Consider the following 13,359-nt stretch of genomic DNA (forward strand, 5'->3'; position numbering starts at 1 on the left):
ATATTACTATAAGAAAGCACGTTTTTACACTAGTATTGAAAAAAAAAATTGTTCATTTTTTCACATTTCTGAAAACGCAAAATTGAATGTTTTGCGTATTTGCATAAAAAAAAAATCTATTTTTTTTTTAAACTGAAATTAATGATATAATGCTATTTTGCACAGAATGTTTCTGATATTTCCGCTGGACATCAATTTAGGCCTGTAGTGGTTGTTCTGGCCCTTTAAGACGATCTTGCGGTTGACTTTTCTCATTGCGGTATGCAGGATCCAACGACGAACAAACAGCACCGCAAGAAAAAAAAAAAAAAAAAAAAAAAAAAAATTGTGGATGGGCTGATAATAGAATCAGTTATTATGCCGTGTCCCGGGCACGCGAGGGGTTAAGCCGTAGGGACATGGCTCCCTGAATTCCTGCGTGGTGCTCTCCTACGCTGGCGCCGGGGCCTTAGTCATTCATCGGAAGAAGCAAATCTCAGAATGGCATGTAGTAGGAGGATTAGAAAAAAAAAGGAAAAAAAAAAAAAAAAAATTCCTTCTGTCCCCGTCCGCCTACCCCTAATTCTAATCCGGTGACCGCGCCGCGGCTACAAAGTGGCGATTATCCGGTAGGATTACGATACAGAACGGCTGATACAACCTGTGCCGTGTAATGCTGGGGTGCAGGGCTGGAGGCTACTGTACCTTTAATTAATGAATTTGCATAGGGAAACGTAACACAAATTAAAATAAATAAAAACGTAAAGCATAAATTAACAAAAAACAAATAAGTCAGAAAAAAAATTAAAAAAATAATAATAATAATAATAATCACCTGAGTATTAACAAAACCAAAATGCACATTACCGGCCATACATGCACATAGTATATACAATTTTGTATGGGGAAAAGCACCCCGTACCCCACACCGCAAGGTTTTGGGTGCAGGAGCTCCAATCAGTACAGTTTGTATGAGCAATTATATGGATAAAGGACGCGTCAGCCGCCGTCGTGTCTGGAGAAGCCATATTTAAGAGGTCAGCCAATCAGATTGCAGGGTGATACAAGCGGCTCCTAATTTATTTAGTGCCGCCTGTGCGCAAGTAAACCAACAAATAAAGGCAGCCATTGGATGACAGCCGGTGTGCATTACCCTACAGGGAGGGGTCTCTTTCGGCGGTACCGAATCTTCGTCTCTTGCCCATACGTTGCCGTTTCTACCTATGTAATTCTAATATGGCCGCCAGGTTGGGATCCAGTATGGAAGCGAGCTGCAGGGGAGTTCTGCCCTGCCGGTCCCGGTGCTCTAGGTTGGATCGTGAGGCGAGGTAGGCGATGACGGGAACGTGACCCTCTCGGAGAGCTAGGTGGACCGGGAGAGAGCCCGAGGCGTCAGGCGTGTTGACGTCGGCTCCATATTGAACCAAGACCTGCAGGGTGTCCAGGAAGCCCGTCCGGGCGGCATCGTGAGCCGGGGAGATGCCGTACGAGTCCTGAGTATTCGGGCAGGCGCCCTGCTTCAGAAGCTCGGAGGCCACCGACGTGCTGCCGAACATCATCACCTGGACGGACAAAAGGGAAAGAACAGAATGACGACACTTTAGCCATCCATCGGGGGGGGGGGGGGTTCCCATCATTTCACATTTATACAGCTCCTATAGAAGTCAACGACAGCACTATCAATAACTCGGTAGCTCCTTCTAGTGGCTGCTGCTGGTAGGTCTCAAGAGAGTTCAAGATAATCCAGGCAAGTCAGCGGGTTTGCCTAAAGAAAAGGCCTGCACAATATGTGGCCGGCCAAATATTTCTTGTGGCCCGCAGAGCACCAGTAGACGACAGCTCACATTTTCCTGTATTCAAGTCTATTCACATATTTCAGAGGCGAATGCATTTGAACATAAGCATCAGTGCAGGGCAGAGCAGCGCTCATCAGCCACCGCCCGGATGTGCAGCAGCATGAGGAGGTTATCACGCTGCCGCCCTCATCACGCTGCACATTATGGGGTACTATGGGGAAAGTGTGAGAGGGGCTGGGCAGGGGGGACAGCAGTGAAGGAGGAACCAGAGACAGGGGCAGGGCGGTGGACAGCAGTGAAGGAGGAACCAGAGACAGGGGCAGGGCAGTGGGGACAGCAGTGAGGGGCAGTGCGGTACGGTCACCAAAAAGAGGGGCAGTGTATGGAGATGTGAGGAGGGGGGGGGGCATATGCAGATATTGGAGCAGACGGGGGAGGGAAGGAAGACACTAAAAAAAAATGGGACAGCATGAAAAGGAGGCAATACGAAAAGGTATTGAGGGGGTGGACAGCATGGAGATGTGGGGGAGGAGGGAGAGAAAGTATGGAGATGCGGGGGAGGGGGGGAAAGACAGTATGGAGATAATGGGGAGGCAGAAAAGACAGTATGGAGATGCGGGGGAGATGCTAGGAAGTGCAGGTGGGAGACAGTATGGAGATGTTGGGGGGGGAGAGACAGTATGGAGACAGTGTGGAGACGTTGGGGGGGGGGGGGGGGAAGATAGTATGGGGATGTTGGGGGGGAGAGAGAGACTGTATGGAGATGTTGGGAGAGGGGGGGGGGGGAAGAGTGTGACCAGTATGGAAATGTCAATGGGATGCAGTATGCAGATGTTGGAGTGAGGGGGGGGGGGGGGGAAACACTAAAATGCAAAAATGGGACAGCATGAAGGGGAGACAATATGCAGAGGCAGCGGGAGGTAGGAGGCATTGAAGAAAAATGAAGGAGCACAGTGTGGAGGTCATTGTTCATAAGGAAGGACAGTGTGGACGCAACATATCATACTAGGAAATTAGAGAGATATTTTATTTATGGGGGTAGTATAATAATGTTCTTAAAAATAAAAGAAGTAAAGTGTCGGGATGTGCTGCACAAGACGGGGAAGAGGGACGTCTGCAGAACTGAGCTGTGGATGTGAAAAGTCACCATGGCGTCTGTACTACATGGAAACAAAGGAGACGACTTCAATCAGACGTCATCTGCGAGGAACCTGCATGTAAATGTTTATTTGTGATACTGACTGTGTCTCATCAGTATTGTGCTTCATGTATGGACCACAGTCTGGTAATGGCTGGTAACAACAACTCTCAGCAACTCCTTACTATTGTTATTAAGGCCATATAGGGATTTGTAGGTTCATGTGATACAATTGTATATGGGGCTGATTTGACATTAAAAATGATCACAGTACTAAACTTGGTGATGTATCCATGTACTGACCGTGGTTCTGGCAATGTATCCATGTACTGACCGTGGTTCTGGCCATGTATCCATGTACTGACCGTGGTTCTGATCTTTGGTATGTGTAGCAATCCATAACTAGTCACATGACATGCTACATGGCTATGTTAAACTTAATGAAAGGTCACACTGAGCTTTTGGAGCAGAAATGCTCCAAAACCTCTTCATAATCTCAAACCTTATCAAAACTTGATGTAGTCATGCAAGTACAATTTTAATTTTTTTTTTCTGCAATGTCAATGTCAATATGACAATGTGCCCTTGGACCAAAAACCTGTGTGCACCCCTGCCTTAGGATATCAGTGCAGACATATATCAGGTGACTCAGCCTTGTGACTGGTACATACCTGCAGGGCAGTCTTTCCAAAGCGGTTCAGGCAGTCCGGATGGATCCTCTCCTGATAGAGCAGTCTCTTCACCTCTTCCAGGTCTCCCTGAGCAGCGGCTCGTGTCAGGAGGTCTCCGGCGCTGGTCTCGTGCACCAACATGAGGGGTGAGGATGGGGGACCTGTGAGGAGAGGATAGGGAAGCTCATCATGGACCATTCCAGAGAATTACATGTACACAACTGCAGGGATGTCACTGTCAACTAACCATATTACTGCACCCAGCCCTATGGATTTACCCAGTGCTAATGGGGGCACTCTGCAATCAATGCTTGCAAGAAGGGGGCACTCAGCAAATACATTGGACGTTGTTCAAAGGTTCCTCCCTGGAAACTATTCCCAGCAGTGTAGGGGAGCGGCTGCAGACGTGCTGGGGGATCACTGCAATGCGCACCTGTCATGCAGTCAGAATAGCGCACAGCTGTCCCAGAGCGCCTGTCACCCTACGCAGATTATGGGGGCAGCTGCCCCGACCTGTACAGCACTGAGCTCATAGAAGGCTGCACTCTTCTCAGAGCATCAGAGCGCAGAACATATTAGTGCTGCGCCCATCAACACAGCAGAGCACAGACACCACAGTGCAGCATAATACGGCAATAGCACAGCACAATTACTGCAGCGCATTATCACAGCGCACAGCATCATAGCACAGCACAATTACTGCAGCGCATTATCACAGCGCACAGCATCATAGCACAGCATAATTACTGCAGCACATTAACACAGCGCACAGCACAACATCATGGCACAGTAATATATATATATATATATATATATACATATATACATACACTCCCCACACGATGCAGGCACAATAGGGTACTTATTATACGGCTCTGCTACAGGGGCACTGTAGGGTACAGATTATACGGCTCAGCTACAGGGGCACTGTAGGGTACAGATTATACGGCTCAGCTACAGGGGCACTGTAGGGTACAGATTATACGGCTCTGCTACAGGGGCACTGTAGGGTACAGATTATACGGCTCTGCTACAGGGGCACTGTAGGGTACAGATTAAACGGCTCTGCTACAGGGGCACTGTAGGGTACAGATTATACGGCTCAGCTACAGGGGCACTGTAGGGTACAGATTATACGGCTCAGCTACAGGGGCACTGTAGGGTACAGATTATACGGCTCAGCTACAGGGGCACTGTAGGGTACAGATTATACGGCTCAGCTACAGGGGCACTGTAGGGTACAGATTATACGGCTCAGCTACAGGGGCACTGTAGGGTACAGATTATACGGCTCAGCTACAGGGGCACTGTAGGGTACAGATTATACGGCTCAGCTACAGGGGCACTGTAGGGTACAGATTACAGGGCTCAGCTACAGGGGCACTGTAGGGTACAGATTATACGGCTCAGCTACAGGGGCACTGTAGGGTACAGATTATACGGCTCAGCTACAGGGGCACTGTAGGGTACAGATTATACGGCTCAGCTACAGGGGCACTGTAGGGTACAGATTATACGGCTCAGCTACAGGGGCACTGTAGGGTACAGATTATACGGCTCAGCTACAGGGGCACTGTAGGGTACAGATTATACGGCTCAGCTACAGGGGCACTGTAGGGTACAGATTATACGGCTCAGCTACAGGGGCACTGTAGGGTACAGATTACAGGGCTCAGCTACAGGGGCACTGTAGGGTACAGATTACAGGGCTCTGCTACAGGGGCACTGTAGGGTACAGATTACAGGGCTCTGCTACAGGGGCACTGTAGGGTACAGATTACAGGGCTCTGCTACAGGGGCACTGTAGGGTACAGATTACAGGGCTCTGTTACAGGGGCACTGTAGGGTACAGATTATAGGGCTCTGCTACAGGGGCACTGTAGGGTACAGATTATAGGGCTCTGTTACAGGGGCACTGTAGGGTACAGATTATAGGGCTCTGTTACAGGGGCACTGTAGGGTACAGATTATAGGGCTCTGTTACAGGGGCACTGTAGGGTACAGATTATAGGGCTCTGTTACAGGGGCACTGTAGGGTACAGATTATAGGGCTCTGTTACAGGGGCACTGTAGGGTACAGATTATAGGGCTCTGTTACAGGGGCACTGTAGGGTACAGATTATAGGGCTCTGTTACAGGGGCACTGTAGGGTACAGATTATAGGGCTCTGCTACAGGGGCACTGTAGGGTACAGATTATAGGGCTCTGCTACAGGGGCACTGTAGGGTACAGATTATAGGGCTCTGCTACAGGGGCACTGTAGGGTACAGATTATAGGGCTCTGCTACAGGGGCACTGTAGGGTACAGATTATAGGGCTCTGCTACAGGGGCACTGTAGGGTACAGATTATAGGGTTCTGCTACAGGGGCACTGTAGGGTACAGATTATAGGGCTCTGCTACAGGGGCACTGTAGGGTACAGATTATAGGGCTCTGTTACAGGGGCACTGTAGGGTACAGATTATAGGGCTCTGTTACAGGGGCACTGTAGGGTACAGATTATAGGGCTCTGTTACAGGGGCACTGTAGGGTACAGATTATAGGGCTCTGTTACAGGGGCACTGTAGGGTACAGATTATAGGGCTCTGTTACAGGGGCACTGTAGGGTACAGATTATAGGGCTCTGTTACAGGGGCACTGTAGGGTACAGATTATAGGGCTCTGTTACAGGGGCACTGTAGGGTACAGATTATAGGGCTCTGTTACAGGGGCACTGTAGGGTACAGATTATACGGCTCAGTTACAGGGGCACTGTAGGGTACAGATTATACGGCTCAGTTACAGGGGCACTGTAGGGTACAGATTATACGGCTCAGTTACAGGGGCACTGTAGGGTACAGATTATACGGCTCAGTTACAGGGGCACTGTAGGGTACAGATTATACGGCTCAGCTACAGGGGCACTGTAGGGTACAGATTATACGGCTCAGCTACAGGGGCACTGTAGGGTACAGATTATACGGCTCAGCTACAGGGGCACTGTAGGGTACAGATTATACGGCTCAGCTACAGGGGCACTGTAGGGTACAGATTATACGGTTCAGTTACAGGGGCACTGTAGGGTACAGATTATACGGCTCAGTTACAGGGGCACTGTAGGGTACAGATTATACGGCTCAGTTACAGGGGCACTGTAGGGTACAGATTATACGGCTCAGTTACAGGGGCACTGTAGGGTACAGATTATACGGCTCAGCTACAGGGGCACTGTAGGGTACAGATTATACGGCTCAGCTACAGGGGCACTGTAGGGTACAGATTATACGGCTCAGCTACAGGGGCACTGTAGGGTACAGATTATACGGCTCAGCTACAGGGGCACTGTAGGGTACAGATTATACAGCTCAGTTACAGGGGCACTGCAGGGCACAGAGTATATGGCACTATGTGGCGGTCTTATACGGTCGGCACAGGCTTTGGTCCAGTCCTGGCTGATGCCGGCCCCTGTGGCAGAGAGCCTATATGAAGCACTAGGGGCTGTGGCTGGCACTTGTAGTGCCCCTGGGCTGGGAGCAGTGGGGGGTCTACAGGGTGCTAGGTATATTACCAGGAATCAGAACAGCACAGGCTGTAACCATGGAGACAGATAAGCCTGCACGGAGCTGTGTGCACCAGACGGCCAGTGTTGTTGTTTTTTGGCTGCTGATGACGTCAGCATAGTAACACACCCTGCCCGCAGATGACCCTGCCCATAGGTGTAATAGGAGGATAAGTCTGTGCAGTGACAGGTAGCCCGCCTCCCCCGCACACAATCCCTGCAGCTGCCGCCTCACCTCTTCGTACAGTCTGCGTTCCCGCCTTCAGCACCGGGCGAGCCAGGTCAGAGTGGAGGCGACCAACGGACGGAGCGGCACCGAGCGCTCACCGCCGGCTCTGCTTCTGTCTGTGTCTCTGACGTCACTGCCCCACGTGGTACGGGAGGTTTTTTTTAAAAGATTGCAACTGTGTATCCGCAAGTCAGAGGGAGGAAGGCGGGGCATGCCCGGGCCGTCACCTCTAGCCACGCCCGTCACCCGCATAACTCCACCAATGAGGAGAGGTCAGAACAGAGGGCTCGCCGTTGCTATGAGGTAACTTAGGGAAGGACTGCGGCAGCGAAGCTCATTGGTTAGCGAGTCGCCTATCAGAAGATTTAGCTTCCCGTGGGCGGGGCTTATGATGTTTTTTAAACGCAGAGAGGGCGGGTTTTGCGTTAGTGCTGAGGTAAAGGGTCAGGTCGGTGTCAGGGCGCGGGCTCACCTCCCGGTCACCTCACCTCAGCGCCCGGCCGCTGTTTACATTCAAAAGCCTGGAGCCGGCACACGGGGAGGGATGCCGGCCGCTCTGCACCGCCTAACCGTTTTTTTCCCTCTTTTCTTTAAGAAACCATACATTTCTTTTATTATATATATATTTTTTTCTTTTGTTTTTTTTCTTTTTTTTTTTTCACTTTTTTTATTGTGTTGGGGTTTTTTTACAAGTTTTTTTTATTTTAGTTTTTACTTTTTCAGTTTTTTTATTTTCTTTTACTTTTTTTATTTTCTTTTTTTCCTTTTTTTTTTCCCATCAATATTTTACCGTATAACGTACTGAAAAAAAGTAGATAAAAAAATTCTAAGTGCGGTAAAATAATTAAGAAAATGCAATTCTGCTTTTATTTTTATTTTTTTAAGGTTTTACCATTACGCCATTCATTGTGCAATAAAAATGATCTGTTAATTGGACTTTCCCGGCTGTTACGATTACGGCGACACCAAACTTGTATACTTTTATTTTACTTTTTTTTTTTTTATTTTGTTACAAAAACTTGAATTTTTTTTACCAATTTTTTTTTTTTTTTTTTTTCTAAGATCCATAATGTTTGTTTTTTCCCCATCAATGGCGTGGGTTTTTTTTTTTTTTTTTCAGGGCTTTTTCTTTGCATGGAGAGCAGTGTTTTGTTTTTTTTTATTGATACTGCTCTGGGGTACAGAAGATCTTTTATTCACTTTGGGGTTTTTTTAGGGGGGGAAATATTTCAGTTCTGGAATAGTTTGGGGTTTTTTTTTTTGTTTTTTTTTTTTTTTTTTAAATTATATGGGTTTATTTTATTATTTTAAGATTTGAATTAATACAAATATTAAATAATTCTTTTGATTTAAGAGGGTGGATTTTTTTTTTAATTTTATTTATTTATTTTATTTTTATTTCTACCTCCCCCCACCATACTAATAATAATAACAACAGGGTGGGCCATTTATATAGATACACCTAAATAAAATGGGAACGGTTGGTGATATCAACTTCCTGTTTAGTATATGGGAGGGGGGAAACTTTTCAAGATGGGTGGTGACCATTGTGGCCATTTTGAAGTCGGCCATTTTGGATGCAACTTTATTTTCTCCAATGGGAAGGGGGTCATGTAACACATCAAACGTATTGAGACTGTCACAAGAAAAACAATGGTGTGCTTGGTTTTAACGTAACTTTATTCGTTCATTTGTTATTTACAATTTTACGACCACTTATAAAATGTATTCAAAGTGCTGCCCATTGTGTTTGATTATCAAAGCAGCCCCCTTCTCCCTTTCTTGACACACTGATAGCACTTCCTGTTTAGTATATGGGAGAGGGGAAACTTATTAAGATGGGTGGTGACCATGGCGGCCATTTTGAAGTCGGCCATTTTGGATCCAACTTTATTTTTTCCAATGGGAACAGTGTCATGTAGCACATCAAACTTAGTGAGAATTTCACAAGAAAAACAATGGTGACGGTGCACAATCACATTATGGGTGTCAGGTCCGAGCATTCCTACGTGAGCAGTGTCCTGGTCATCGTGGGCCAGTTGAATGGCCACTAAGGTCTCCCGATCTGACCCCCTTAGACTTTTATCTTTGGGGTCATCTGAAGGCAATTGTCCATGCTGTGAAGATACAAGATGTGCAGCATCTGAAACAACGGATACCGGAAGCCTGTGCTAGCATTTCCTCTGCGGTGTCACTATCAGTGTGTCAAGAGTGGGAGAAGAGGGTCGCATTGACAATCCAACACAATGGGCAGCGCTTTGAACACGTTTTATAAGTGGACGTAAAATTGTAAATAACTAATGAATGAATAAAGTTACGTTAAAACCAAAAACACCATTGTTTTTCTTGTGAAATTCTCAATAAGTTTGATGTGTTACATGAACCTCTTCCCATTGAAAAAAATAAAGTTGGATCCAAAATGGCTGCCATGCTCACCAGCCATCTTGAAACGTTTCCCCCCCTCCCATATACTAATGAGCCACAAACAGGAAGTTGATATCACCAACCATTCACATTTTATTTAGGTGTATCCATATAAATGGCCCACCCTGTATATACTGCACATAGTAAAATTCCTGACCTCCTAGGCCGGCTGTGAGGAGGGCGCTCAGGAGGCAACCACTATGGAGCAGTCACATGACTGCTGAGGGGTGCGGGAGCCAAATCGTTACCCCAAAAGACAAGAACAGAGCAGTCGTGTGATTGGAGCATGTGACCTCTATGAATGAGTTGTCCGTGTGGTTCATATACAGTCTGCCATAAAAATTTGTACCCCCCCCCACCCCACAACAGCACCACACATGTCCTCAGGCCGTGTCTGGTATTGCAGCTTATCTCCATTCTCTTCAATGATATTGCAATACCATACACTGACTACAGTCAGACATGGTGGCACTATTTGTAGTAGAATGCAGCCATGTTTTTGTTTGTTCTTCTCCTATGCAACCGCCTTCTCTATTTTGTAGATTTGCACGTCGGGCCTTAATTGTAGCATTTATGCTCTGGGCCTGCAGTTTACACCCTGCTGTAGATGAAGCTAGCTCCATTCCTGGCCATGCAACCATTTAGATACAGATGTCAAAAGCAATCAAGGCATCTAAACGGTTAGTCAGAGGTAAGAGTGCACTCAGGGAAGACTGTACTATAATGTATTTTTTGGTGGCTGCCCTGTACGTGATTTACCTGGTCTCCTGAGAGGGGGTCCTAGGGGCAGCAGCACCCTGTGCCAAGTATTGTCTAATGGTATTTGCCCAGGGAGGTGTAATGGAATCAAGGATCTCTGAAACTTAACCAAGCAAACATCGCCATCTAGTGGCCAGAAATTGTAACAGCAGCCGGAACTACAAAGTGAATCATCAGTTTCCTAGAGGGAAGCGATAAGAGATGCCAGGTCAGGTGACAGTTGTCATACCAAGAGAACACAGAGGTAACGTAGTCATGGTCCTGATATGAGCAAATAATCAAAAATAAATCAAAAACAACTTCTTAAAAAAAATATAAAGATGTTTATTACGTAAATTATTAACAAGAAGTGACAAATAGAGAGTCAAACAAGTCAATTAATCAGGCATTTTAAGGAGTGCTGCTGATGATACATCACATAGGTCCACCTCCCACTCAGGCGAGAGTACTAGGAATTGTGTAAAGAATAATATAAATAAGCCCAGTATGGCATATATCACTAAAATTAGTTGCCATATATGGGAATCAGTCGTGGGTTCGGGTATAAGGCTGTATAAAAAGGCTCACACCGGTGTTATAATACCAAAAAACATCAAAGCCTAGAACCCATAGACCAGGTACATATACAATCACTCACCCATCATGGTTAGTAGGATCAGAGAAAAACGTACCCCGGCGCGCATGTTTCGATAACTTCTTCGGGGGGCCGTGGTGACAGTTGTGTTGCTAAATATAAAAGGCCGGACCAAGAGGAGGAGAGTTGTGTGGCAGAGAAGTCTAGGGTCTTACAGTCCCCATAACTTTAAAAAGGTCCAAAAGAGGTCAGATCTTGGAGAAGACCTGAGCTTTACCTGAGTTGGGAAAATTGGTGACCTGCTCTGGATAAGGCCAGTGATCTAATCCGAATTAGGCCTGAGAGACGACCCGGATGTAGCAGAAGGCAGTTTTCATTGGCTGTTGTTTCCGGCGCAGAGATACAGAATGGGGACTTAGCTGTGACCCACGCCAGTTGAAGAGACGTGAACCGCAGCTCCATTATAGTCAATGACCCCGTCGGCGCATGTGTCCGAAACACGTTTTGCCAGGGTGTTCAGACAGAAGCTTTGGTGGGACCAATGAACGGAGGTAAAAACGAAATATGAAAGCCGCCTTAGTGTTGAGAATCAGGGATCAATCTTTAATCACCATCTTCCTCCAGAGCGCTCTTCAGTCTTCACCCTTCTGTAACAGTGGACAACCACTTTGACCTAAGGAGACCCTGGGTTATGAGGCCCTAAGTGACCAGAATGGACCGCACCTATCTTGACTGCTGCGACACCCCCTGTGAAGAGGGAGTATGGCCGAGGACGGCCGACGGGAATATCAGTCATGGGCTTGAGACACAGAGAAGCTGCTGAGAGTGATGAGCTACGCCATGGCCTGGGGGGGAACTGAAGCAAACTGTGGTCTGAATAGTAAACTTTCCATAGCCCAGAGATAAAAGACAGAGGGTCCGATTCATTGTTCCATTTTTTTTTCCAACTTTTACCCCCCATTTCCACCTCATCCTATTTGCAGCTTTAAAAAAAAAAAAAAAAAAAAAAACACAAAAAAATAAATAATTACCGTATTTTTTGGATTATAAGATGCCCCTTTCCTCCCAAAATTTTGGGAGGAAAATGAGGGGTGCGTCTTAAAATCTAAATGTAGCTTATGGAGGGTGGTGGAGAATGGTCACAGGAGGCAGGGGAGATGCTGCGGGCTTACTGTGAGTGGTGGGCTGCGCTGCGGGCGGCGGACAGTGAGGCAGGGGCCGCCATTCTGAAAATCTTGACGGTGCGGGCTTCAAATAATGGCGCCCGAAGTCGGTGCGCATGCAGATGGTCCTCTCGGCTCAAGATTTCATATGCACACACTTTTCCTTCGGCCCATTGATTCCCTGCAATGGACTTAAAGAAAACGGCACCTGGAGGTGGCGCATGTGTAGATGATATCTTGGCTTGTCATTAAGCCGAGAGCTCCATCTGCGCACGTGCCGACTCCGGGCGCCATTTTTTTGAAGCCCTCACTGCCGACAGCATCTGGATGCTCCTCCCTCCTCACAATGCCCGCAGCATCGCCCTACCCCAGCACCGCCCCTGCCTCCTGTGACCCCGCTCCACCACTGCTGCCCCTCCCCAATAAAGACACCACCGGATTATAAAACGGACCCATTATATTTTTTTTTCCTCTAAATTTGGGGTGCGTCTTATAAAACGAAAAGTATGGTATGTGTTTGCTTAACCTATTTCCACTGCGGCGGGAAATTATATATATATAATATTTATATATATATATATATATATATATATATATATATATATATATATATATATATATATATATATATATATATATATATATATATATATATATATATATATATATATATATATATAAAAAAATTTTTTCTTCATTTGAAGAAATTTGCATCAAAAACATCAAATACCACAAGATACACTAGGAAATAAAAAAAAAAAAAAAAAAAAAAAACATCAGTGCAGGGGGAAGGAGAGTGCTATTTCAGAACCAGTTGTACTTTCCATCGCTGAGAACATACAAGTGGTGCCGTCACCGCCTGTACGCCGCACAGTTGGTCAGTACTCAGAACACTCGGCTTATTCCATGAAGGACTTATACTACAACCACCAAGCACAACGCCTCAGCTGTGAGGTGTAACCAGCAAGACGTGTCCTACTGGGTAACCATTACCCTTCTGCCCTCCTTAAGGAGGCTGTAACCTTTACATTTGCCTGGAGGCTAAGATAAGGGTTCAAGCTCTCACTTCTCCCCCAAACCCAAAAGAT

The 13,359-nt window shown here is 46.5% G+C and overlaps 1 protein-coding gene across 1 annotated transcript; it reads right to left on the reverse strand.

Annotated features, from left to right (window-relative positions):
- Window positions 1-850: 850 nt before the first annotated feature.
- Window positions 851-7,515, reverse strand: CDKN2D (cyclin dependent kinase inhibitor 2D). Its single transcript, XM_075343099.1, has 3 exons — window positions 7,358-7,515; window positions 3,585-3,745; window positions 851-1,541 (listed from the first exon to the last, which is right to left on the reverse strand). The coding sequence occupies exons 2-3, from the start codon at window positions 3,723-3,725 to the stop codon at window positions 1,197-1,199; spliced, it is 486 nt and encodes a 161-aa protein (XP_075199214.1). The 5' UTR covers window positions 3,726-3,745; window positions 7,358-7,515; the 3' UTR covers window positions 851-1,196.
- Between the last annotated feature and the right edge of the window lie 5,844 nt (window positions 7,516-13,359).

This window comes from Anomaloglossus baeobatrachus, chromosome 4 (genome assembly GCF_048569485.1).
Source record: "Anomaloglossus baeobatrachus isolate aAnoBae1 chromosome 4, aAnoBae1.hap1, whole genome shotgun sequence".
NCBI lineage: Eukaryota > Metazoa > Chordata > Amphibia > Anura > Aromobatidae > Anomaloglossus > Anomaloglossus baeobatrachus.